Source organism: Gigantopelta aegis, chromosome 2 (assembly GCF_016097555.1).
Source record: "Gigantopelta aegis isolate Gae_Host chromosome 2, Gae_host_genome, whole genome shotgun sequence".
NCBI lineage: Eukaryota > Metazoa > Mollusca > Gastropoda > Neomphalida > Peltospiridae > Gigantopelta > Gigantopelta aegis.
The window spans coordinates 41,580,432-41,607,248 of NC_054700.1; the positions used below are offsets into that span (position 1 = coordinate 41,580,432).

The 26,817-nt window shown below is 37.2% G+C and overlaps 1 protein-coding gene across 1 annotated transcript in view; it reads right to left on the minus strand.

Moving 5' to 3' along the window:
* LOC121378371 overlaps positions 1–18,841 on the minus strand; it is a 74,525-nt gene extending 55,684 nt beyond the window's left edge. The window contains exons 1-2 of the mRNA XM_041506514.1: positions 18,731–18,841; positions 7,947–9,147 (exon numbers count right to left, since the gene is read on the minus strand). Coding sequence (XP_041362448.1) covers positions 7,947–8,022 — 76 coding nt within the window. The 5' untranslated portion in view covers positions 8,023–9,147; positions 18,731–18,841. The remainder of the gene's footprint in view (positions 1–7,946; positions 9,148–18,730) is intronic.
* Positions 18,842–26,817: the final 7,976 nt, after the last annotated feature.

A 26,817-nucleotide genomic window follows, 5' to 3' on the forward strand; every position in this document is an offset into this window, starting at 1 on the left:
AAGCACATGTCTATTTGTTGACAGTATTATTGAAATCGATACAACATACAGCTTGACAAAAGATGACTTCGGCTTATACACAAGGCCGATGATTTTGTACTGGATATTTAGGGTCAAACTAAGAGGTCGGCTTATCCAAGAAGTCAGCTAATACACGGCAATATACGGTATATAATACAGTGCCATGGAGATTGCTTTGAACTTTTTCATTCTCTTTGTTTGGTGTGGACTATATTAGAATTTTTCTCCACAGAATATTTTTTTGCTGTGGACATTTTTTTAATTGCAGGGGTTGAAATGTTACCCCCAAAAAGTGACATTGTAGATGAAAACCCCCCAAATGGACTTGGTAAATTATTACAAACTCACTGCATCTGCTAAACAAAACACTTGGATCTTGCCCAGACAGTGGTATAATCTTAAAGCCAGAAGTGTTTCCCAATCATTTCACATGTATGTGATGCTACATTTTCCTGTCTAATTATCACCAACTCAGTTTAATCGACCTCGAGTTAAGTGCTTCAATTTTCTCAATTACAGCTGAGAGAGAAGAGAGAAGGTGCCTAGCACCACGGCCCAAGGAGGCTGGTTTCGGCCACCTCCAACAAAGCATCAACGAGATGGATCAACAAGCGAGGGGAGTGAATATTCGCTAAATTAGATTTGAGCACTGCCGACTCAATATTTGGCAACACCTTGTTACAGTGGCTGACTGGGGGGAAATCTGTTGAGCAAACACATGGTGATACTTGGGGTTCTATCATAAAGCCTACCACACACACGAGCACTATCAGATGAGCAAAACATTACTTGAGACTTTTTGTTCAGCTCATAGCACTTCCGTGTATGGAATGTATATGCAATAAACTTTTATCTTTTATTTTTTTTAGCAATTTCATCACACACGATGAGTGCTGAGCTAGTTCACTTACAACTGTCACAATGACGTCACTCTGGAGCAAATGACGTGTGTGTGTGTGTGTGTGTGTGTGTGTGTGTGTGTGTGTGTGTGATAATGCTGTTAATTGCTATACTAGGTATAGGAACTTCATTTACACTGATGAATATATTTAGCATGTTTTACTAGACAAGCCTTTTTATTAATGAATACATAACATTCCAATAAATAATAAAAACAATTATTGTTGCGTATCTCTTTGGTTGTAGTTATTTTTTAAATATGTCAAACATGGCGCTGTTTATTTATTTTTATTTTTGTTTGAAAATGGTGTTTTTGCGTGCTTTAAACTATTGTTTTGAAAGGGGCATTCGCATGCTTAAAAATGAAAATACCAAAAAATTCTGTACAAGTATTTCCATTAGGTTGGTCACTCTGAAATATTTATGTTTCCATTGGTCAGTTTGGTAAATTCAGTATAGCTGATAGCTCACATAGCCCACACATGGTGAGATTTTTGCCATGCATGGCCAAAAATATATAATCCGATAGATATTTTCCTCATGACCATACAAGGCAAACAACTCATCAAAATCTCTCGCACACGAGAGCTAGCTATCAATGAGCAAAAAGTCTCCAGTAACTTTTTTGGTCAACTGATAGTTCTTGTGTGCAATATGTCCTTTCCTTGCTACTGTAACTCAGGAACACTTTGGGGTGGGGTGGGGAAGAAGCTCAGTGGGGACGTATACATACACCTGATGCACAGTCAGTATAGGATCAGTCCCCGTTGTTGGACCCAATGGGCTATTTCTCTGTATATTACCAAATCAAATCCTAATATGTGGCCAAAACTCCTACATGTGGCGTATCAATTGACATAAATGCCACTGATATAAATACTACCAGCCCTTACCCTTAAAGTGAATCAGAAAAAAATGAGGGGTCAAGCTGCTCATTTATGACATAACCGGTAGCATCTATGACTACCCTAGTTCCACACAAAATTAGAATACTTTTCTTTTACAGGTACCCCATACATGTTTCAAGCACAAGGCTACTTGACACAGTGGTACTAGATGAAATAAAATTGCATACATTTTCCCCCAGATAAAACAGGGTCTTTTTTATAGCCAACACACTCACATTTATCACCAATCACTGGATTTGTGGTGTTTACTTCTATATCAACTGTTGGGTGCACCTTGAACTTTGACCCAGCTGGAATTTATTTGGTTTAATACTACCTTAAACTATTAGGTGTTTTGTCTACAGGGGGAAATGCTTGTCTGATGGCAACAAATCCAGGACTGATCCCCGTTGCTGGGTCAGTTGAGCAATTTCTCATTCCAGCCAGTACTCCACAACTGGTGTAACAAAGACTGTTGTATGTTCTATCCTGTCTGAGGGATGGTGTAAATAAAAGATCTCTCATCGCTGATAAAAAATAATAGCCTACGAAGTGGCAATAGTGGGTTTCCCCTTTTAATTATCTATATGGAACTGTTTTATTTAACGACACACTCAACACATTGTATTTATGGCTATATGGCATCAAACATGTGGTTAAGGATCACACAGATACTGAGAGAGGAAACCCATTGTTTCCACTTAATGGGCTACTCTTTTCGATTAGCAGCAAGGGATCTTTTATATGCACCATCCTGCAGATGGGATAGTACATACCACGGCCTTTGTTACACCAGTTGTGTGGTGTAACAAAGGCTGTCATATGTTCTATCCTGTCTGTGGGATGGTGTAAATAAAAGATCTCTCATCGCTGATCAAAAAGAATAGCCTATGAAGTGGCAATAGTGGGTTTCTTCTCTTAATTATCTATATGGTCCTTAACCATATGTCCTATATAACGATAATTACAATGTGTTCAGTACATTGTTAAATACAAGTAAAACAGTTATTTCTTTCTTCCAGGGACATGGCCAGGGCAGGGTGTAGATCAGTGATTAAAAAGAAAAGGAATGGTTGTTTAATGACACCTCAGCACATTTTAAACTACAGCTATTTGGTAATACATGGATACTTGGATTTAGATCATCATCAGTGTTTCCCCACTGCTGTAACTCAGGGGTACTTCCAGTATAGGAGATCAGTGGACACGAAAAGCAAAACTATATTTGTTTATACAGCTATTGATTTGTAACATATTATGGTTATTTTGACACTACTCTGTAGGTGCAATAGGTTGATGGATCTGTTGTTATCAGTGGATGTGGCAGTTTGTTCTCATCCCAAAAAGTTTGCACAAAATGAATATGAATGGGAAAGATCCACTGCTGCTTTTTAGTAGAAGTAGCTTATTTGAAAGCAGTGACTTTTTTCCTCTATATCACTCTTTGTCTCTCTCTCCACTTATCTCTCTGCCTCTGTCTCTCTGTCTGTGTGTCTGTGTCTCTGTCTGTCTGTCTGTCTGTCTGTCTGTCTGTCTGTCCGTCCGTCCGTCCGTCCGTGCGTGCGTGCGTGCGTGCGTGCGTGCGTGCGTGCGTGCGTGCGTGCGTCTGTCTGTCTGTCTGTCTGTCTGTCTGTGTCTGTGTTTGTCTGTCTCTCTCTTGCTTCATTCTCTTTCTCTCGCTCTCTCGCACTCTCCCTCTCTGACTCTCTGTCTCTCTCTGTGTCTGTCTGTCTGTCTGTCTGTCTGTGTCTGTGTTTGTCTGTCTCTCTCTTGCTTCATTCTCTTTCTCTCGCTCTCTCGCACTCTCCCTCTCTGACTCTCTGTCTCTCTCTGTGTCTCTGTCTGTCTGTCTGTCTGTCTCTCTCTCTCTCTCTCTCTCTCTCTCTCTCTCTCTCTCTCTCTCTCTCTCTCTCTCTCTCTCTCTCTCTCTCTGTCTCTCTCTCTCTCTCTCTCTCTCTCTCTCTCTCTCTCTCTCTCTCTCTCTCTCTCTCTCTCTCTCTCTCTCTCTCTTTCATAATAATATGTTAGATACCAAACAAACAGCCACAGTTTAAAATGTGCTCAAATATCTTTAAGGAAATATTCCCTTCCTTTCCTCACTTCTCTCTCGGCCACTGATTCAACAATGTGCTGGGGTGTCATCAGATGACCACTCCTTCCCCTTGCTGTGCACACCTGAACGCATCAGCGCTGACACTACATGAGTAGACAGTTTATGAAAACAGGACGCACAAGGTATCAAAGAACTTTTACACAAATTACGAGCACCGACACTCATTTCTCCTTAACATCAGCCACATCACCAGCCAGATCTGTCCAATGGTTTTCTCATCCCGTCAGTGTTTTTCTAGTTACTCAAGTAAAAGGGTATCCACAGTGATTTAGCATTTGTATTTTGGTTATGCCCTGACAAAACAAACATCAGTATCAACATGTGTAGCTCAGGGAAAAATGGGTAATGTGTATTTTACCTCATCGTGAGGTACGATAATCGGTTTTGCTTCCAGATTTCGGTGTTAATAACTCCAGACAGTTTTCGTTTATCCATAATGGATGAATAAATGGATGTTTAACGATGCCCAAGCACAAACACAAGCACCAGTGATTTGGGTAACATCCTCATGGTAAATCGTTTGTTCTTAATGCCATGTAAAAGGATGGACAATGATTGAGTAAAGGTATCATTCATTTTAATATGCTTATATTTAATGGAGGTTCGAGCATACACACACACACATTCCTCATTTATTTGGGCTGTTTGTCCATGCCAGAGAATTACCGCTAGTGGTTATTCGCTAGTGGTTGGTTAGAGAGAAGTCAGTGTAGTGGCCGTACACCTTCCCAATGAGTTGTTAAAGTTCTGTCCAGTACAGTGGGTTATATAGTTACCACTAGTTGTTAGTGGTCAGAGGCGGCATGTAGTCCAATCGTAAATCACTCACTTGACGCGTGGTCAGTCTAGGATCAATCCCTATCAGTGGGCCCATAGTGCTATTTCTCATTCTAGCCAGTGCGCTACGGCTGGTACATCAAAGAACATGGTGTGTACCATCCTGTCTGTGGGATAGTGCATATACTCATTGTTTAAAAATGTACCAAACTCGCTTTCGCTCGTTATATACATTTTAAAACAACTCGTTGTGAGATAAATGGTATCTAATGGCCACTCATGTATTATTCTCTATATAAACAACTCATTGTGAGATAAATGGTATCTAACGGCCACTCATGTATTATTCTCTATATAAACAACTCGTTGTGAGATAAATGGTATCTAACGGCCACTCGTGTATTGTTCTCTATTTATTACACAGTGTTGAATTAACACAAATGGGTGGATAAATGATCTTGATGAGTATTAAGACTGAGTAACTTTATTGTCTAGGAGGAGGTTTCTGATATTCTGTTGCCCTGAAGCCCTCCATATTGATGACTGTTATAACGAGTAACTTCCCTAATGGGTTGACCTTTATCAAGTGCAGTGTGTGTGATTTTGTTTATAAAGTCAGGTAGTGTCCCCTGTGTCACTTTCTTGTACTTTCCAAGTCTCACAGGTATTGTTACCCTAGAAACGATACACAAACCGATGGATGTAACAGTCGATGGTGTGAAAGAGAGATGCAATATTCATGATTCATGACTGGGTAGATAGCTGAGTGGGATGTGTGGGAGAATGGATGGAATGATGGATGGATGGATGGATAGAATGGATGGATGGATGGATGGATGGATGGATGGATGGATGGATGAATTAATTAATTGGTGGATGGATGAATTAATGGATGTATAGATAGATGCGATATATTATGGGTGGATAGATGGATGGATGGATGGATGGATGGATGGATGGATGGATGGATGGATAAATGAATAGATGTATGCATGAATATGGATTGATAAATGTATAGATGGGTGATCGAATAGATGGATGGATGGAGAGATGGATGGATGGATAGTTGGACTGATTGATGGATGGATGGATAAATGGATGATGGATGGGTAAATGAAAGGATGGATGTATGAATGGATGGATGGATATATGGATGATAAGTGAATTGATGTATGCATGGATGGATGGATGGACTAATGGATGGATGGATGGATGCATGAATGGGTGGACTGATTGATTGATTGATGGAGAGATGATGGATGGATAAATGAAAGGAAGGATGGATGGGCCAATGGATGGATGGATGGATGGATACATGAATAGGTGGACTCATGGATGGATGGATGAATGGGTGGTATTTTGGTTGATAGATGGATGGATGAATATGGATTGATAAATGTATAGATGGGTGATTGAATAGATGGATGGATGGGTGGGTTTTGGGTGGATGGATGGATGGACAGACGGACGGATGGATGGATGGGTGGATTTGAGTGGGTGGGTTTTTATGAGTGGGTTTGGGTGGGTTGGTAGGTATGTGAGTGAGTGGATGAATGGATGGGTCAATGAATTGATGGTTATGATGGATGGATGGATGGATGGATGGATGGGTGGGTTTTGGGTGGTGGATGGATGGATAAATGAATATGGATTGATAAATGTATAGATGGGTGATTGAATAGATCGATAGATGGATGGATAGGTGGGTTTCGGGTGGATGGATGGATGGGTGGGTTTGGGTGAGTGGGTTTTTATGAGTGGGTGGGTGGGTAGGTATGTGAGTGGGTCAATAAATTGGTGGTTATGATGGATGTATGGATGGATGAATGAATGGTTGATGGATGGATAGATGGATGGATACATGGATTGATGGTGAATGGATGGATGGTGAATGGATGAATGGGTGGTTGATGGATGGATGGATGGATGGATGGATATAAAGATGAATGGTTGTGGATGAATGGATGGACCAAAATTAATATATACAAGAGGAAGAACATTATTGTACAAATAACTATACTGATGTACTTAGAAGGGGGTAACACTGTTGTACAAATAATTCCACTGACGTACCTGGAGGGGCTGTGCTATATGCGGATTCTCTGGTACACCGGATGAAACGCTTGGATTACCAAATAAACAACTTAGCCGCCTCAACAGGTAGATCAATATCTCGCGAATTAGTTGAGAGATTTTTTTAATGCTGAAATGCACATCCTTGATCATCGGTGTTCTGTCTTGTTATTTCAGTCAAATTTTAATGTGTTTTTATTTGCGCCGCTGGTAAATTGGAAAATCTATATCGCAGCTTATTGTTGACCTATTCACATGCACTTTTTTGTCCACGCCGATTTATTCATCAGTTTGTGCAGTCATTACGATATTTGGAAGTAATGAGGTGGAAGAAGTTAAAAGTGAGGCTCAAAGCAACATATAATTCGGTGACTGGGTTTCAGACTCATGTGTGCCAGGTCATAGGATCAATCCCCATGACTTCTTATTTGAAAGTTTAAATAACCTCTTCTGTATTCAACTGTACTGCTACTTTAATCAATTAAAATGCATTGTTCTTCATATCGGTACTTTTAAATATTATGACTAACAGTGAATTTGTAAAATTTGAATGTTAAAGTTGATGATATATTTTAATCAATTAAAAAGTACAATATGTAAAATATTAATTTATTATTACCTATTACCTGATGAATTTATATATATATATAAATTCATCAGGTAATAGGTAATAATGATGAATTTATATATATATATATATATATATATATATATATATATATATATATAAATTCATCAGGTAATAGGTAATAATAAATATATAACATTTTAATGAACTCTTTTATCTGATGAATACACGTAAAATATTTATTAATTATCAATGTTACTTGGAATGATATAAGCATAAATTATTAATTAATTTATACATGATGAATATATCATAAAATATTAACTAACTTAAAATATATAAAATGTTATTATTAATTATTATCTCATGAACATAAAATAGTCATTAACTGCCTAGTCATATAAATAAAATATTAATAAATTTTTACTCGGCATGTGTAAATAAAACATTAATTAACTATTACCTGGTGAGTATACAAAAAACATTCATTAACTATTACCTGGTGAGTATACATAAAATATTAATTAACTATTACCTGGTGAGTATACATAAAACATTAATTAACTATTACCTGGTGAGTATACATAAAACATTAATGACCTCTTACCTGGTGAGTATGTTAAGACTGTTGAGAACACTGTGATCATGTCGAAGACAATTTGTATCCAAGCGTTGTCCTTCATGTTGTCAGTTTGGTCATCCTTTAATCAAAACATTCCTTGTGCTGCTTTATCTTTCACTCCATTCATTTGATCTGTCCATCCTTAATTTCACAGAGAATAATACACCTTTGTCTGAGCTCTCCTCGAAGAAGACACAAAACTGATATACTCCTCCTCTGGTTACCAATCAGACCACACACAATATGTCCTGAAAGTGCTTTCCTTTCCCAAGAGTGCTTTTCTTTCTTCCTCCTTCTTATCCAATATAAATATTTTTATAGTAAGATCAAGAAAAAAAAAAGGAAGAAGAATGGTTTGACCTTTAGTAAGATTTTTCCATGATCTAAATAAAATAATATCTTTGAGTGTGAGAGGTACGTTATTAAGTACAGAATATGTTATTAAGTTTTATAGAACAAAAACAATTGGATTGCAATTTTTCAAAGATTATAATGACTGATGCACTTGTGTTGAACCACACCTGTAGAACCTACAGCTCTTCAGAATCTGAAGGTAGCAATGGTCAGTCAGTGTTAATTACACCTGAAGGATACCGTCCAGGTACGTAACAATGCTGGAGCGTATATCAGTGCTACTGGGTTTCTCGACTTAGTCACAACATGTCCATGATAGCCTGATAATGCCTGTTCTTCATTAGCTGCATGTACCTTACACTCGGTTACAGGGAACCGTTTGGCAATGTCCAGACCAGAATACGAAGCACGTCGGCAGTATCAGCCAGTCATCGCCTGTCTCACTAAATCAGCTTCAACTCCTGGTTCTGCTACAGGTACACACACCAGTCCTGTAGTCGGTACTTTGATTTTTTTACCTTCTGTCCCTGCGGAATCTCAGGTACGCACATTTACAAATAAACCCGTGTTTCAAGAGAATGAATGCTTCCAAGCATGTCTTGTACAAATATACATGCACTGCACATGCAGTTAGAGGCTGTGATTCTTGGCGGCTGCTGTTATCGTCCCAACACAAACAATGTCACGCATCAGATTTTTTTATCCTTAGGGGCTTTTTAGATTCTGTGTTCTGTTATTTTGGACACGTAAGTGCTTGGGTGTGGTGTTTTGCAGTTCAATATGGAGTTTGCCATCCGTTTCTTTTATTTTTTAAAAGAAAAAGCTGTCACAACTGAAAAATAAAAGAAATATGATTAAGTGTATACATGTGTATGTGATATCACTTTTCATGTAACATTTGTAAATGTCTGTCAAGCTAAACTGATCAAAGTTTTTTTGGGGGGGTTTTAAACCACAAAACAAAATACACACTTGGTTGAGTATCACATCACTTTTTCTTTGTAAGATTTGCAAGTGTCTGTCAAACTACAATGATCCAATGTTTTTCAAAGCACAAAACAAAACACATTTGGATAAGTATCACATCACTTTTCAGTGTATCATTTGCAAGTGTCTGTGTAATAAATGAACAAACTTTTATTGTTCAAGTCTGGCATAAGAATAATGACTCTTTTATTTAGGAGCGGGATGTAGCCCAGTGATACAGCGTTCGCTCGATGCACGATCAGTGTGGGATCCATCCCTGTCGGTCGGCCCATTGGGCTATTTCTCGTTCCAGCCAGATTTGAAGACAAATTAATGCACTTTTGATGCTTATTAAGGAATTTATTCACTTTGATATAGAGATAAACTCTTAATTCACATAATTGATCCCTGTCGGTGGGCTCGTTCAAGCCAGTGGTCCACAACTGGTGTAACAAAGGCAATGGTATATACTATCCTGTTTGTGAGATGCTGTGCATATAAAAGATCATTACTGCTAATTAGAAAGAATAACCCATTGTGTTGTTAAATAAAAACGTTCCTTCCTTAATTCAAATGAATGGCACCACGACTGGCATATCAAAGATCGTGGTATGTACTACCCTGTCTGTGGGATGGTGCATATAAAAGATCCCTTGCTGCCAATAAAAAAGAGTAGCCCATGAAGTGGCAACAGCAGGTTTCCTCTCTCAATATCTGTGTGGTCCTTAACCATATGTCTGATGCCATATAACCATAAATAAAATGTGTTGAGTGCGTTGTTAAATAAAAAATGGGGCAGGATGTAGCCCAGTTGTAAAGTGCTCTCTCGATGCATGGTCGGTCTGGGATCGATCCCCATTGGTGGGCTGATTGGGCTATTTCTCGCTCCAGCCAGTGCACCACAACTGGTATATCAAAGGCTGTGGTATGTACTATCCTGTCTATAGAATTGTGCATATAAAAGATATCTTGCTGCTAATCGAAAAGAGTAGCCGATGAAGTGGCAACAGCAGGTTTCCTCGCTTAATATCTGTGTGGTCCTTATATCCATATGTCTGACGCCATTTACCATAAATAAAATGTGTTGAGTGCATCGTTAAATAAAACATTTCTTTCAAATGAATGGCCCAGGATACTACCACAAAACATCAAATATTGTATGTATAGATGTACAGAATTCTTTATTTCAGAGAAATAAAGTTAACAATATAAAAAAACAAAAACAAATAAAAATAGCACACATATGTTTGTCATGTCAACGGCAAATGATAAATCTAGGTCTAATGGGTGCATTCTAAGAAAATTGGTTGCCCAGATCGACTGCCTTAAATTTACAGTAGAGGCCATAAATGTGTGATTTGTTTTTAATTCTAAAGATGTGTAGAATTACTGGCAGTATAATTCAACAGTCATCATGTAATTGAAAACATTTATGTCTTTGTTTGACATCAGCAAATGGGAACATTTAATAAATTACCAACATGGCAGACAGACAGGCAGGCTGTAATCTTAATATTACCAAGATATTCTTCAAGACTGGATCCGGGATTTAGATAGCAGGGATACCATAGTAGTGGAAATGTCCCTATTAGCTCAGTTGGTAAAGTGTTGGACTCTCATACAGAGGGTCCATGGTTCGAATCCCTTCAGTGGAAATTCCCATTAGCCACTGTGGGTGGGTAATTTTGGGCATGCTTCCATCAGAGAACTGTTCAAGCATGCCTGTCGTGGGCACAACCTCTGACTTCACCAGAGAGTTCTGTCCATTATAGGGACATTAGCCACTGCCAACATGAGCAATTTATACCAACACCTATTACATACAAATTAAAATGTGTGTTTTTAAATAGTAAAGGTGAAAGTGGATATTTTGGTAAAACAATTGCGTTTGACAATTAGGTTAATAAACATGGTGGGTTAAATGTTTCTGAGTTGCCAAAAACTTGGGCAGATAAGTCCTGTTCTATTGAATCTGCCAGAAAATTATAGAATATAAAATACTCCAGATTGTTTATTCTAAGTCTAAAACTAACCTTACCCATAATTCCTTAACCCTTATAACCATATAAATCCTAATTCCAATGTTCAGACTGAACAAATAATCAAGCATTTCAGCTACAATAAAATTATTTTTGATGGAATATTTTAGGCTTGAACAAATCATTGCTTACAAAACACCCATCCATCCAAAGGTACATGTATTCATTACAAAGTTACAAAAGTTGATTACAAGCCTTACAGTTTTTGTGAACTGTACAAAATTTTAAAAAATAAAAAAGTGACATTCAAACATACACAATGTACACATTAAATCATCAAAGATTATAAACATAACAAACACTGCTAACCACTGGCTGTGTAGTCAGCATTCTGCCATCTTAAAAAAGAGATTAACATTTTTCCATAGACAGTAACAAAGAGTAAATCTTCTTTTAACAAAACCAAATGCTTCCAAACATGTTTCTAATGTGTTCCTCTTGAACTCATTTGCACTCTCCGGTTGCCTAACAGACTGGCGCCAGAGGAAAACACTGCTTCCACCCAAAGACATCTGTCTCAGAATCTGCCACAACAAAGGATATTCAGTGGTATTTTTACACCTGCACACTTATCCCAAACACTTCCAAACAATTACTTAATCTTGCACATGGATTGAGTTCCAAAATATTTAGAAGTAGTAGCACAGACTTCTGTTTGTAATGGCTAAAGCCCTACCACATGCAGCATACATGTGATGGACACATTTCTTCCACGCGCCTCTTGGGATCTGTAGATTTTTTTATTCCCCTGGACATTCCCACTGGAATATTCCACAAACACTGTATGGTCAAAATATGGATGAATTTTTTTTCCAGGGTAAAATGGAGCTGGTTAATTGCTCAAACCATATGTTAATTATGAGTATACTGTTGGCTAACCATGAGTAAAGTATATGGATCACTAATGAGTAAAATATGGGCTATAGTAAGTCATGTGGTGAAGTAAAGTTAGACTAGTTCAAGTTCATGCAGTGTAACATGCACATTCAGATCACGTCTGTCTGGGATCGATCCCCATTGGTGGGCCCATTGGGCTATTTCTCATTCCAGCCAGTGCACCACGACTGGTATAGCAAAGGCCATGGTATGCACTTCCCTGTCTGTGGGATGGTGCATATAAAAGAACTCTTGCTGCTAATTGAAAAGAGTAGACCATGAAGTGGCGACAGCGGGTTTCCTCTCTCAATATCTGTGTGGTCCTTAACCATATGTCTGATGCCATATAACCATAAATAAAATGTGTTGAGTGCATTGTTAAATAAAACATTTCTTTCTTTTCTTTCTTTCCGTCCAGGAAAGGAAAGGGTTGAGGGAGGGTGAAGGGGGGATTGTCCACACTGGAAGGAGCGAGGTAGCACTGGCAGTCCGACTAGTGTGTGAGGGATGTGTTTGGTGGTACAGAATTTGCAATGTTTCCCTTAGGGATTATATAGCTAAAATTAACTGTTTTGCATATGAAATGTATTTAAGAGATTGTGCTTTTAATTTGCAGCCATTCGGCCTAAAGGAATTGTCGAGCTGATGAATGATATATGTCCAAAGTAGATGGCACCTCAATGGTTGAAACCTTTTTGTTGTTGGGTTAGCCCTTAAAAGGGCTTTTTATGTTTGGTGCATAAGGCTATGAGGAAAGGAATATTTTATACACCTTGGCACATGTTAAACTACATGAGCTATTACACGTGTGGAACATGTGGTTATTTCAACACTTGGGTCTAGACAGTGAGAGATGACAATCCACTGCCACTTGGACTACTCCTACCAAACAGGTATGGTTATGGGTAATTTGGGAAAACCGTCCAAGCATGATTGTCATGGGCACAATTTCTGAATTTGCCAGAGAGTTCTTCCCTTGACAGGGAAGGAGTAGTGGAGTTGTGGACTATATTGGACTACATTGCATGTCATTTCGTGCTTATATCCAATTAAACTTCCAAGTACACTGTCCTGGGCACACACCTCCTCTATCTGGGCTGTCTGTCCAGGACAAAGGGTAGTGGCTTGTTGTTAATGGTTAGTGAGGGAAACGTTGGTGTATATATAGTGGCCTTGCACTTGCCCATTGAGCTGTTTAAACTCACTCTGGATGGAAGCCAATACCGGGAGGCAAACTCAAAACATATCAGCCTAATGTCTGATGGCTAAACCACCAATGCCAAATTGTTGCATGATATCTTTTAAATTATGCAGTTTTTCATAGACAGAATATGTCATACTAGATGACCTCTGGTGTAGCAGTCAATGTTGGGTGTTTTACCACTGAGCTATAATCCCACCTCTATTAGGCTAAGAGATTCAGGAGTAATGGATAGGACACCAGAGGGAAACGTATGAGAAAATTGTGAATAAAGCTTACATTTTTAGATGGTAGAGCATGGGCTAATCAGGAGTATAAAGCTTACATTTTTAGATGGTAGAGCATGGGCTAATCAGGAGTAAAACTCACATTTTTAGATGGTAGAGCATGGGCTAATCAGGAGTAAAACTCACATTTTTAGATGGTAGAGCATGGGCTAATCAGGAGTAAAACTCACATTTTTAGATGGTAGAGCATGGGCTAATCAGGAGTAAAACTCACATTTTTAGATGGTAGAGCATGGGCTAATCAGGAGTAAAACTCACATTTTTAGATGGTAGAGCATGGGCTAATCAGGAGTATAAAGCTCACATTTTAGATGGTAGAGCATGGGCTAATCAGGAGTAAAACTCACATTTTCAGATGGTAGAGCATGGGCTAATCAGGAGTAAAACTCACATTTTTAGATGGTAGAGCATGGGCTAATCAGGAGTAAAACTCACATTTTTAGATGGTAGAGCATGGGCTAATCAGGAGTAAAACTCACATTTTTAGATGGTAGAGCATAGGCTAATCAGGAGTAAAACTCACATTTTTAGATGGTAGAGCATGGGCTAATCAGGAGTATAAAGCTCACATTTTAGATGGTAGAGCATGGGCTAATCAGGAGTATAAAGCTCACATTTTAGATGGTAGAGCATGGGCTAATCAGGAGTAAAACTCACATTTTTAGATGGTAGAGCATGGGCTAATCATGAGTAAAACTCACATTTTTAGATGGTAGAGCATGGGCTAATCAGGAGTAAAACTCACATTTTTAGATGGTAGAGCATGGGCTAATCAGGAGTATAAAGCTCACATTTTAGATGGTAGAGCATGGGCTAATCAGGAGTAAAACTCACATTTTCAGATGGTAGAGCATGGGCTAATCAGGAGTAAAACTCACATTTTTAGATGGTAGAGCATGGGCTAATCAGGAGTAAAACTCACATTTTTAGATGGTAGAGCATGGGCTAATCAGGAGTAAAACTCACATTTTTAGATGGTAGAGCATAGGCTAATCAGGAGTAAAACTCACATTTTTAGATGGTAGAGCATGGGCTAATCAGGAGTATAAAGCTCACATTTTAGATGGTAGAGCATGGGCTAATCAGGAGTATAAAGCTCACATTTTAGATGGTAGAGCATGGGCTAATCAGGAGTAAAACTCACATTTTTAGATGGTAGAGCATGGGCTAATCATGAGTATAAAGCTCACATTTTAGATGGTAGAGCATGGGCTAATCAGGAGTATAAAGCTCACATTTTAGATGGTAGAGCATGGGCTAATCAGGAGTAAAACTCACATTTTTAGATGGTAGAGCATGGGCTAATCATGAGTATAAAGCTCACATTTTAGATGGTAGAGCATGGGCTAATCAGGAGTATAAAGCTCACATTTTAGATGGTAGAGCATGGGCTAATCAGGAGTAAAACTCACATTTTTAGATGGTAGAGCATGGGCTAATCATGAGTATAAAGCTCACATTTTAGATGGTAGAGCATGGGCTAATCAGGAGTATAAAGCTCACATTTTAGATGGTAGAGCATGGGCTAATCAGGAGTAAAGAAGAGACTATAGTCGTGGGAAAGGTATGGACTGCTGATGGCTAAAAAAGAATGCACTGATCATGGATAAACATTTGACTGATCATGGGTAAAGGATTAAAAGGTCACAGGTAAATTATGGACTAATAATGGGTGAATTTAAGTATGGACTGATCATGGCTAAACTAAGGAATGATCATCTATGTTTAGCTAGCTGTAGCTTAGTACCTCATCCTCGGTGACGTAGTTCAATGGCATGTTGCCTGATTACTGGGGTGTACAGTGGATTTGGGCTCCATTCTTTTCTTTTCATTTCAGCTTATTTTCGTGCTTATATCCAATTAAGGTTCAAGCACGCTCTCCTTGTCACACACCTCAGCTGTCTGTCCAGGACAGTGAGTTAGTTGTTAGTTGGTTAGTGGTTAGTGAGAGAGAAGAGGATGTAGTGGCCTTAAGAACTCGCTCTGGGTTGGAGCTGGTACCGGGCTGCGAACCCTGGACCTACCAACCTGTAGTCTGATGGCTTAACCACTGCGCCACCGAGGCCGGTCATTGTTCTCAAAGAACCCTTTGTCTCTTTACTGTTATATTATACAACCATACTCCATGACTGCACGTCTCCATAGCAATGTACTGTGACAAAGGTTATTGTAAGTCAAAGGTATTGTCCTGTCTGTTAGAAAATACATATACAATGAAACCTCTCTAAACTGGACAGTCCAGTTTAAGGGGTATCCAGTTTAAAGAGGTTCTGTTGAGTACTGATCCTGTACTCTGTTAACATGCCCATATATGTCCTATTTAAGGTTCAGGCATGTCTATTCCAAGCTGGGTCTCTGGCATGATCAGTGGCTTGGTTTGGGACAGATGTTCAGTACTAATATTTAAAAATGGACTATGAAAAATGTCTGGTTTAAAGGGAAGTCCAGTTTACAGAGGGTCTGGTTTTGAGGGGTTTCACAGTAGATTATACTGTCACTATTAAAATGAAAGTGGTAGTTTAATAATTATGTGCAACTAAAGCAGGTTTCTTCTCCAATAACATTTTAGACCAAAGTCCATAAATGTTGACTCTGTTCCACTAAAACCACACCAAAAAAGATTATTAGCTAAGTTCACTTCGAGACTAGTAGGGCAGGACGTAGCCCAGTGGTTAACAGCTTGCTTGATGTGCGGTCGGTCTAGGATCAATCCCCATCGGTGGGCCCATTGGGTTATTTCTCGTTCTAGCCAGTGCATCACGACCAGTATATCAAAGGCTGTGATATGTGTTATCCTGTCTGTGGAATGGTGCAATAACAGAAAAAATGTAGCAGGTTTCCTCTCTACAACTATGTCAGAATTACCAAATGTTTGACATGAAATAGCTGATGACTAAGAAATGGAATGGTGCATATAAAAAATTCCTTGCTACTAACAGAAAAAATGTAGCAGGTTTCCTCTCTAAAACTATGTCAGAATTACCAAATGTTTGATATCAAATAGCCGATATGATTAAGAAATCAATGTGCTCTAGTGGTGTCATTAAACAAAACAAACTTTAACTCAAACCACACCCTACTCCCTTGTATTGTAAAAAGCTTATTAGCTAAGTTCTCTTCCAGACTGGTATGAGCACATAATCATCAATAAATCATGGGATAAAAAGGGAAAAACGAGGTCATTGGGAAAAAATTTATAAAATGATTATTGACCCCAGGGTCAATACTCATCTATTCTAATTTCACGGCCTTGTGCACTTGCTAGGAAATACTATTGTCGCAGATTGGACGTTGATTACACCATACCTCTGGTCTGCCATTTACCATGTATAGACATTAATGAACGTTGTCAGAAGTAATATGTTTATACACTTACATGTCAAAGATTTTCTTTGGAAAATAGTTTCATTATAATTTGAAATTTTTAATTCTTTGATGACTGTGCATATTACATTGTTTTGAGTTGTTTTATGTGTGCAATAGTACAGGCATGGGGGGGATGGGGTGGGAGCCCTGGTCTCACCCAACTTAAAGATGAAAATGTTGTTGTTTTTTGTCCTACTCTATGTATAAATGAATTAAAAAATTTAGCTTGTGCCCCCCCCCCTAGAAATTGTGGCCCCATCCCCCTCTTCTAAAGCTTGTGCCCCCCCCCCCCCCACTTCAGATATTGTTCTGAGGGGCCTTGGCCCTGTTTAACGCAGAAATCTTAGTGCTAAGATCACCTTAAGTCCATAAGGTAGCTATACACTTAAGGTGATGGTTGTGCTAAGATCACCTTAAGTCCATAAGGTAGCTATACACTTAAGGTGATGGTTGTGCTAAGATCACCTTAAGTCCATAAGGTAGCTATAAACTTAAGGTGATGTTAGTGCTAAGATCACTTCATAAAACTGGATCTGTGGGTTGGTGCATATACAATATCCCTTGCTACTAATGGAAAAATGTAGCGGGTTTTCTCTCTATAACTGTGTCAAAATGACCATATGTTTGACATCCAATAGCCAATGATTAATAAATCAATGTGCTCTAGTGGTGTCGTTAAACAAACCGATTTTTTTTTTCTTCGTAAAATTGGGCCCTGGAGTACTATATACATGTTCCACAAAATAATGTTGTAATTAAAATATTTTTGCCATATATAGAACAGGAAGATCATAAATTCTACCCTTTTTTAAATTTTAAAAATATTTTAGTACGGTAGATAAAAACTATATTTTAAATTATAAAGCAATATTATTTCTATAATTTCAATCAAATATTAATTTAATTAACCAGTCTTGCGATGAAAAATAAAAAAATGTGATTATTATTAATTTATTTCCCTTGACAGTTTATTTGGGTTAATCTTAGCCTACCGCATTCAACAAATTATAACAATAGTACTAGCAACAAATGGGAATTGTCTGATTTAGCAAATATTGATTTTTATTATTAAAAATACATCTATATGAATATTACAAATTTTTAACAAACGGAATGTTAACTTCATTTATGTTACTTCAATGTTCAACAATTCTAGCATTAACATGATAAAAACTGAGATTGTATTTCTGTGTTTTGCTTTTTTTAATTTACTTATGAAACATCTTTTTATACAATGATATATAAATATCAAACTAATGATAGCATCAATTTAAAATTATAAAAACTATTTTTAAGATTAAATTAACATGATATATATTAATAAACAGCAATGCAATACATGTATAAACCGAAATAAATAAAAATCAGTCTTTGTTTAAATTTTGTTATAACTATACCAATGATAATCATATTTATTTTTAATTATTTACATTAAAAAATTCTACATTTATTAATATATTTATATATATATATATATATATATATATATATATATATATATATATATATATATATATATATATATATATATATATATATATATATATATATATTATACATACCAGTATTATTACAAAGGCATTTCAAATTATTCAATGGAATTTACAGAACCAGCATTCAAACACCAGTTACAATAATATTATCTAAACACCTCTAACTGCATATGCTAACAATACATACCGGTCATCTACTGATCGACACACACATACACACACTTCTCCAAAAGAATGTCTTGAGACTATCTTCACAACCACATGTTCCGACTGACAACTACAGACCCCATGCGGTGGCACTGACAGTTTTGACCACAGTGTGGTGGTTACTTCACAAACCGCCTGCTGGATTTTTACCCGCGTGGCCACTCCAGCGATTGGGAGAGCAGTAGCAGTCAGCGCGTACAGCCGATGATAACTAAACGCGCTAGCACAACTCCCCAAGCAAACACCAGGCAGTAGGAAGAGAGAGACAGACTCTCTCCAGTAATTAGTTTCTCACAGAGCTGGTTGCATGCAATGCTTGTACTGACAGAACCTAGCACATGTTCCTCTGTGGTGTATACAATGTGTATGTATGTCAAACATAACACACAACAGTTAAAGTTTGTTTTGTTTAACGACACCACTAGAGCAAATTGATTGATTAGTCATCGGCTATTGCTGAATGCACATATATATGTGCATAGAACAACATTACAAAAGTTAAAGTTTGTTTTGTTTAACGACACCACTAGAGCACATTGATTAATTAGTCATCGGCTATTGCTGAATGCACATATATATGTGCATAGAACAACATTACAAAAGTTAAAGTTTGTTTTGTTTAACAACTCCACTAGAGCACATTGATTAATTAATCATCAGTTGTTGGAATGATACATTTGGTAATTTTGACCAGGGGTGGGGTGGGGGGGTGGGACATAGCCCAGTGGTAAAGTATTCGCTTGATGTGCAGTCGGTCTGGGATCGATCCCCGTCGATGGGCTATTTCTTGTTCCAGCCAGTGCATCACCACTGGTGTAACAAAGGCTGTGATATGTACTATCCTGCCTGTGGGATGGTGCATATAAAAGATCCCTTATTGCTAATCGAAAAAAAGTAGCCCATGAAGTGGCGACAGCAGGTTTCCTCTCTCAATATCTGTTTGGTCCTTAACCATATGTCTGATGCCATATAACAGTAAATTAAATGTATTGAGTGCGTCGTTAAATAAAACATTTACTTCCTTGGTAATTTTGACATAATATTATAGTTTTAAAGAGGAAACCCACTACATTTTTCTATTACTAGCAAGGTATCGTTTATATGCATGATCCCATAGACAGGATAGCACATACCACAACCTTTGATATACTAGTCATGGTGCACTGGCTGGAATGAGAATTGGCCCAATGCATGGGCCCCACCAATGGGGATCGATCTCAAACCGACCGCACATCAAGTGAGCGCTTTACCACTGGGCTATGTCCCACCCTATCATAGTTCTGTTTTGTGGTATATGTCAAACAATACTCACAATATATTGTGTGTAAAGTTTGACATACATATATCGCAACACACAATACACGATACTATAGCATCGTGTATTGTGTGTTGTGGTATATGCATGTTTTAATATGCAAGGATGGAAACAAAGTGGGGATTAGGGGATCTGTCCCACCCCCACCCCACACCCCCTGGCATGTGTGGAAGAGGAGCATTTTAGGGTCAAAATTAAATTTTTTAAAGCATACTTTCCACAGTCTAGACCCCCTGCATAAGTTCCATCACTAATGTCAAACTTTTACACTTTTACTGAAGTGCTCTTCTCAGGAATTGGTTCATGTGTCCTTAATTAGCCTGTGGTCCACCCACTAAAATATTTGCTGGGTCCAACCTAGATATATATATGACACCTGACAGTATCATGTTTTGGTGTCTTTTTCAATAATTAATTTGGTGTTACAGTAACCCATTTACATTTAAGTAATTTGCTGAAAGAAAATGTATATATATGAATTTATGACTCCCTGTGGTACAATTATTTCCTTTCATATCAACAATGACTTCTATACATATGCAGCTTTTTTCTCCTTTTTTTTAGTTATTGAATGAATGAATGAATGAAATGAATGAATGAATGAATGAATGAATGAATGTTTAACGACATCCCAGCACGAACAATACATCGGCTATTGGGTGTCAAACTATGGTAATGCAAATAAATAAAGTGATGATCAACATCAATATAAAAATTCAAGACTTAAACAAAAACAGTGTAAAGAACTGTGCAAAAACACAAATATCACAGAATTTTACGGATACTGAATTTTACTCAAAACTTCAATTTTGTGCTGTATTGGCCATTCTCAAAGAGAATGTTACACCCCTGCACCACGGTGAGGTTACAGCACACGCAGGGGTTCAGTTATTGATTCATTCAGTAACACAAAAACCTGGTCAGTTAAGGAAACAAAGGAATCATTTGTTTAATGACATTTTAAAGTACCAATGTTTGGTGTCTAACATGTGGTTATTGCTGCAGACTCCGAAATAGAGATGTATTTTATTATAATGTCTATAAAACTTAAACATTTCTAAAGGCTAGTCACTATCACTCTTGGTTTATATGATTTTTATACACAGTGCCATAATACATGTATATATAAAGTTTATTTTATTTAACAACACCATTAGAGCACATTGGATGTCAAACATTTGGTAATTCTGACTAATAGTCATCAGAGGAAGGTTTTTTGTGTATGTATTTTAGAGCAGATAAAAAGCAACAAGAGTTCTTTTATATGTATTTTACAATACATGTAGAACAGCATATAAGATATTACTATTAAAAAGCAGAAATACTTCTTTTATATGTATTTTACAACAGACAGAACCACATAGAAAATATCTATTAAAACACAGCAAGGATTCTTTTATATGTATTTGACAATAGCTATAGAACACCATATAGGATATTTCTATTAAAAAGCAGCAAGAGAGTAGAAATAGTTTTTTTATATGTATTTTACAACAGGCTGAACAACACGGGATATTTTTATTAAAACACAGCAAGGATTCTTTTATATGTATTTTAGTACAGACAGAACAGAGTATAAGATATTTTTTTAATTAAAACACAGCAAGGATTCTTTCATACATAGTTTACTACAGACAGAACAAAACATTGGATATTTCTCTTAAAAACAGCAAGTTCTTTTATACATGTATGTATTTTACAACAGACAATCACATAGGATATATCTATTAAAACACAGCAAGGATTCTTTTATATGCATTTTACAACAGACAGAACAACATCTTAAGATATTTCTATTGCAAAGCAGCAAGGTAATTTTTACATATACTTTCTCATGGTCAGGACAACACATACCATAGACTTTGATACACCAGTCATGAAGTACTGGTTGGGAATTGAATAACTCAACATGTCTGGTAACTGATATCAATTGTCTGATGTTTTTCACAATGAATTCAACAACTCAATAATGAATGGCAGTTTGCTAGTTAATTTGTCGTAATACTACAATATGATACCCACTGGTACCAGATTATTACTATTTATAATTTTATTTATTTAGTTAGTTAGTTTTATGTATTTATATTTTTTCAATTTTGTATTTTGTTAAGTGATACAATTTCCTCAGCAGTGTTTTGTTTCCAATATAAAACCCAGTGTATTTTATTCGGGTGAATTTTTAATAATGAATTCAACAACTTACTGCTAACAATAGTCCAATAGTTATATTTATTATATAATATTTAGTGAAATATCTTAAAATATCAGTGAAATAAAAGTGTTGTCAGTCACTCAGTGATCATAACCCATTTTAGAGTGAAAATTTCACTATTTTACTCTAAAATGTGTTATCGTCACTGTAAAAAGTGTTATCTTCACTGTAAGAAAGCTGGAACTATTTTGCTGCTGGCATTTTAAAAATAAATTAAGTAAATTGCCAAAAGTTATATAATAAATAAAAAATTTCATGTTTTTTGTCAAATATAATTTATATCTCGAGTGATATTTGCAATCATATCTCACGAGTAGCGCTTGTGCGACGAATGTGATATGATTGCAAACTTCACAACGTGAGATATAAATGATATTTGACAAAAAACATGAAATATCCTCTATACTGTATATCACACATGACACCTAGTTGTAAAATATTGCAATTAATAACAACTTCTGAGACATAATTAATACATGTACATCATTGCCGTGTTACTTTTGTTTATATACAGTGAAACCCCTCTAAACTGGACACCCTTGAGACAAGTAAAATGTCTGGTTTTAAGAGGTATCTGGTTTAGAGAGGTTAAATTCTGTACTGATTTTTAAAAAAGGACTGTGAAAAATGTAAGTTTTTTAGGGAATTCTGGTTTATAGAGGGTCTGGTTTTCAGAAGATTCACTGTACATTGAAACCTGTTTAAACCAGACCCTGAACATAACGGCCATGTTTCATGGTCCTGAATTTTCTAAATCCTAAAATGTGACCCTGTAAACACCGGATTCAGTCTAAACCAGATAAATATGATCCGGTTTAAATAGGTCTCACTGTAGTACCAACTTTAAGCTCCCAACTGGCCTTGGTGGTGTCGTGGTTAAGCCATCAGACAAAAGGCTGGTAGGCACAGTGTTCACAGCCCAGTACCAGCTCCCACCCAGAAATGTTTTTAACAACTCGGTGGGTAGGTGTAAGACCACTACACTCTCTTCTCTCTCACTAACCACTAACAACTAACCCACTGTCCTGGACAGACAGCCCAGATAGGTGTGTGCCCAGGACAGCGTACTTGAACCTTAATTGGATATAAGCACGAAGATAAGTTGAAATGAACTGAAATAAGCTCCCAGTGGTGATATTTCAGGGATAGTTTACAACAATGAACTTTAAAAACACAATAACTCATTGAAGTTTTCTGTTTGCTATATATATATTATATATCATAAAACTCATATACCACTGGGAGTCATATAAATGTATATATATATATATGACTCCCAGTGGTATATAAGTTTTATGATATAGTTTATATTTAATTTTTCATCATGTCAGTTCACTGAACAAAATGTTACACATGCATGTCCTTAATGTAATTTATTTATGTAATTATATATTATTATATTTTACCAAGACTAGCAACCATTATAGTATTTTATTAATCTTCAGTGTAACCTTCTCAAACAACCGGCCTTAGTGGTGTAGTGTTTAAACCATCAGACTTAAGGCTCATAGGTACTGGGTTCACATCCCGGTAACAGCTCCCATGCACCCAAAGCGAGTTATCGACTTAGTGGGTAGGTGTATGGCCACTGCACTGACTTCTCTCTCACTAACTATACTAACCATTAACAACTAATCCATTGCCCTGTACTAACAGCCCAGAATGGTGAGGTGTGTCCAGGACAACGTGCTTGAACCTTAAATGGATATAAGCACGATAATAAAGAAAAAAAAGAAAGATGCTCAAACAACCACCTTGACTAACCCACCACCTGTCTCAAGAGACCACTTTTCATATTCTTAAAAATCATCTAATACAAATTTACTGATCTGTTTTATGCACCCACCTGTATTAAAGATAATATTTTATGTTCCCGTTTGTGGTTGCTTAAGTAATACTGGTTTGGCTGTATACACAGTACAGTCAAATCTTTTCTTGTGGCCACCTATATTAAGCAGCCACCTGTGTTAACAGGCCACATTTTTATACTCTTAAACCATCTAATATAGTACAAACTGACTTGTATTAAGCAACCACCTGTGTTTAGAGGCCATGTTTTTATACTCCAAAGTCATCTAATATAATATGCACTGACCTGTATTAAGCAGCCACATGTATTAAGAGGACACATTTTTATACTCTTAAACCATCTAATATAGTACACACTGACTTGTATCAAGCAACCACCTGTGTTTAGAGGCCATGTTTTTATACTCCCAAATCATCTGATGTCATATAAAGTGACTTGTATTAAACAGCCAAATTCTCCCAAATCATCATATACAAACTGACCTGTGTTAATAGCCAACTGTATTTTTGATACATGTACTTCTTTTCAGTGGAACTGGCCTCGGTGGCGTCGTGGTTAGGCCATCGGTCTACAGGCTGGTAGGTACTGGGTTCGGATCCCAGTCAAGGCATGAGATTTTTAATCCAGATACCGACTCCAAACCCTGAGTGAGTGCTCCGCAAGGTTCAATGGGTAGGTGTAAACCACTTGCACCGACCAGCGATCCATATCTGGTTCAACAAAGGCCTTGGTTTGTGCTATCCTACCTGTGGGAAGCGCAAATAAAAGATCCCTTGTTGCCTGTCATAAAAGAGTAGCCTATGTGGCAATAGCGGGTTTCCTTAATTAAAAAAAACAGTGTCAGAATGACCATATGTTTGATGTCCAATAGCCGATGATAAGATAAAAAATCGATGTGCTTTAGTGGCGTCGTTAAATAAAACAAACTTTACTTGTTTTTTCCTTTCGGTGGCTGCTAAAGCCAGGTTTGCTTGTCCATACTTTGTTTTTGTAATGAGTTCAACTCCGTACAGGTTCTGTTTGTAGTATACTCTGGGGTATATTGGAATTAGTGTTATATTTTTTGCGTGTGATGTCACTTCGTTCAATAACACAACATACAACACAATGTCCCATTTATTATAAATGATATTACATCCAATGGAACAAGCTGCTTTTTATGGTAATATTTTCATTTAAATCCATCCATGCTGCTATTGACTGCGAGAACAAAGATTAAAGATGTATTGGGTGTAGTGAATGAAACGCGAAGAAGGAAAAGGTACCGCTCTCAATAGATCAATTAATTTTTTCAAAAGATGCATGAATTGACTTGTACTGATGATGATGCATGGGGTTTTAAGATTTAGTTCAGAGGGTAGAGTGTTCGTCTTAAAGTAACAGACCCTAGTTTTTAAACACTGTGGCATATTTTTCACTATAGGAAATCAGAAATTGCTTATATTTTATTATTTAGAATATTAATTTCTGTACATCTGAGCTGTTTCTGGTCATCCTGGTCTTTGTAATACCATTAATGCATTTTTCATATTCTAAAAAAAATGCACGTACCTCTGAGAAGTAACGGTTACGGAGACTATTTTTAAGGGTATTTCCCTGTTTCAATGTTACAGACTCCTGTTTCACTTTATTGTAGCTTGTAAAGATATTGTATGGTACAGATGTGTTACAGGTCTGTAGCTTGTAAACATATTGTATGGTACAGATGTGTTACAGGTGTGTAGCTTGTAAACTTATTGTATGGTACAGATGTGTTACAGGTCTGTAGCTTGTAAACATATTGTATGGTACAGATGTGTTACAGGTCTGTAGCTTGTAAACATATTGTATGGTACAGTGGTGTTACAGGTCTGTAGCTTGTAAACATATTGTATGGTACAGATGTGTTACAGGTCTGTAGCTTGTAAACATATTGTATGGTACAGATGTGTTACAGGTCTGTAGCTTGTAAACATATTGTATGGTACAGATGTGTTACAGGTCTGTAGCTTGTAAACATATTGTATGGTACAGTGGTGTTACAGGTCTGTAGCTTGTAAACATATTGTATGGTACAGATGTGTTACAGGTCTGTAGCTTGTAAACATATTGTATGGTACAGATGTGTTACAGGTCTGTAGCTTGTAAAGATATTGTATGGTACAGTGGTGTTACAGGTCTGTAGCTTGTAAACATATTGTATGGTACAGGTGTGTTACAGGTCTGTAGCTTGTAAACATATTGTATGGTACAGATGTGTTACAGGTCTGTAGATTAACCAAACTTAGAGAGGTGGGACGTAGCCCAGTGGTACAGCACTCGCTCGATGCACAATCAGTCTGGGATCGATCCCCATCGGTGGGCCCATTGGGTTATTTCTCATTCCAGCCAGTGCACCATGACTGGTATATCAAAGGCTGTGGTATGTACTACCCTGTCTGTGGAATGGTGCATATAAAAGATCCCTTGCTGCTAATCAAAAAGAGTAACCCATGAAGTGGTGACAGCCAGTTTCCTCTCTCAATATCTGTGTGGTCATTAACCATATGTCTGATGCCATATAACCATAAATAGAATGTGTTGAGTGCATCGTTAAATAAAAGATTTCCTTCCTTTCAAACTTGGTGTCCATTTCATGGGTTGAAAGTAGCTAGGGTCTACGACTTTAAGGGATTAAGTCGAAGGATCGAATTCTTTCAGTGGACCCATTCTCTGATGGTTTGTTTTTCTGTTCCAACCAGTGTCCCATGA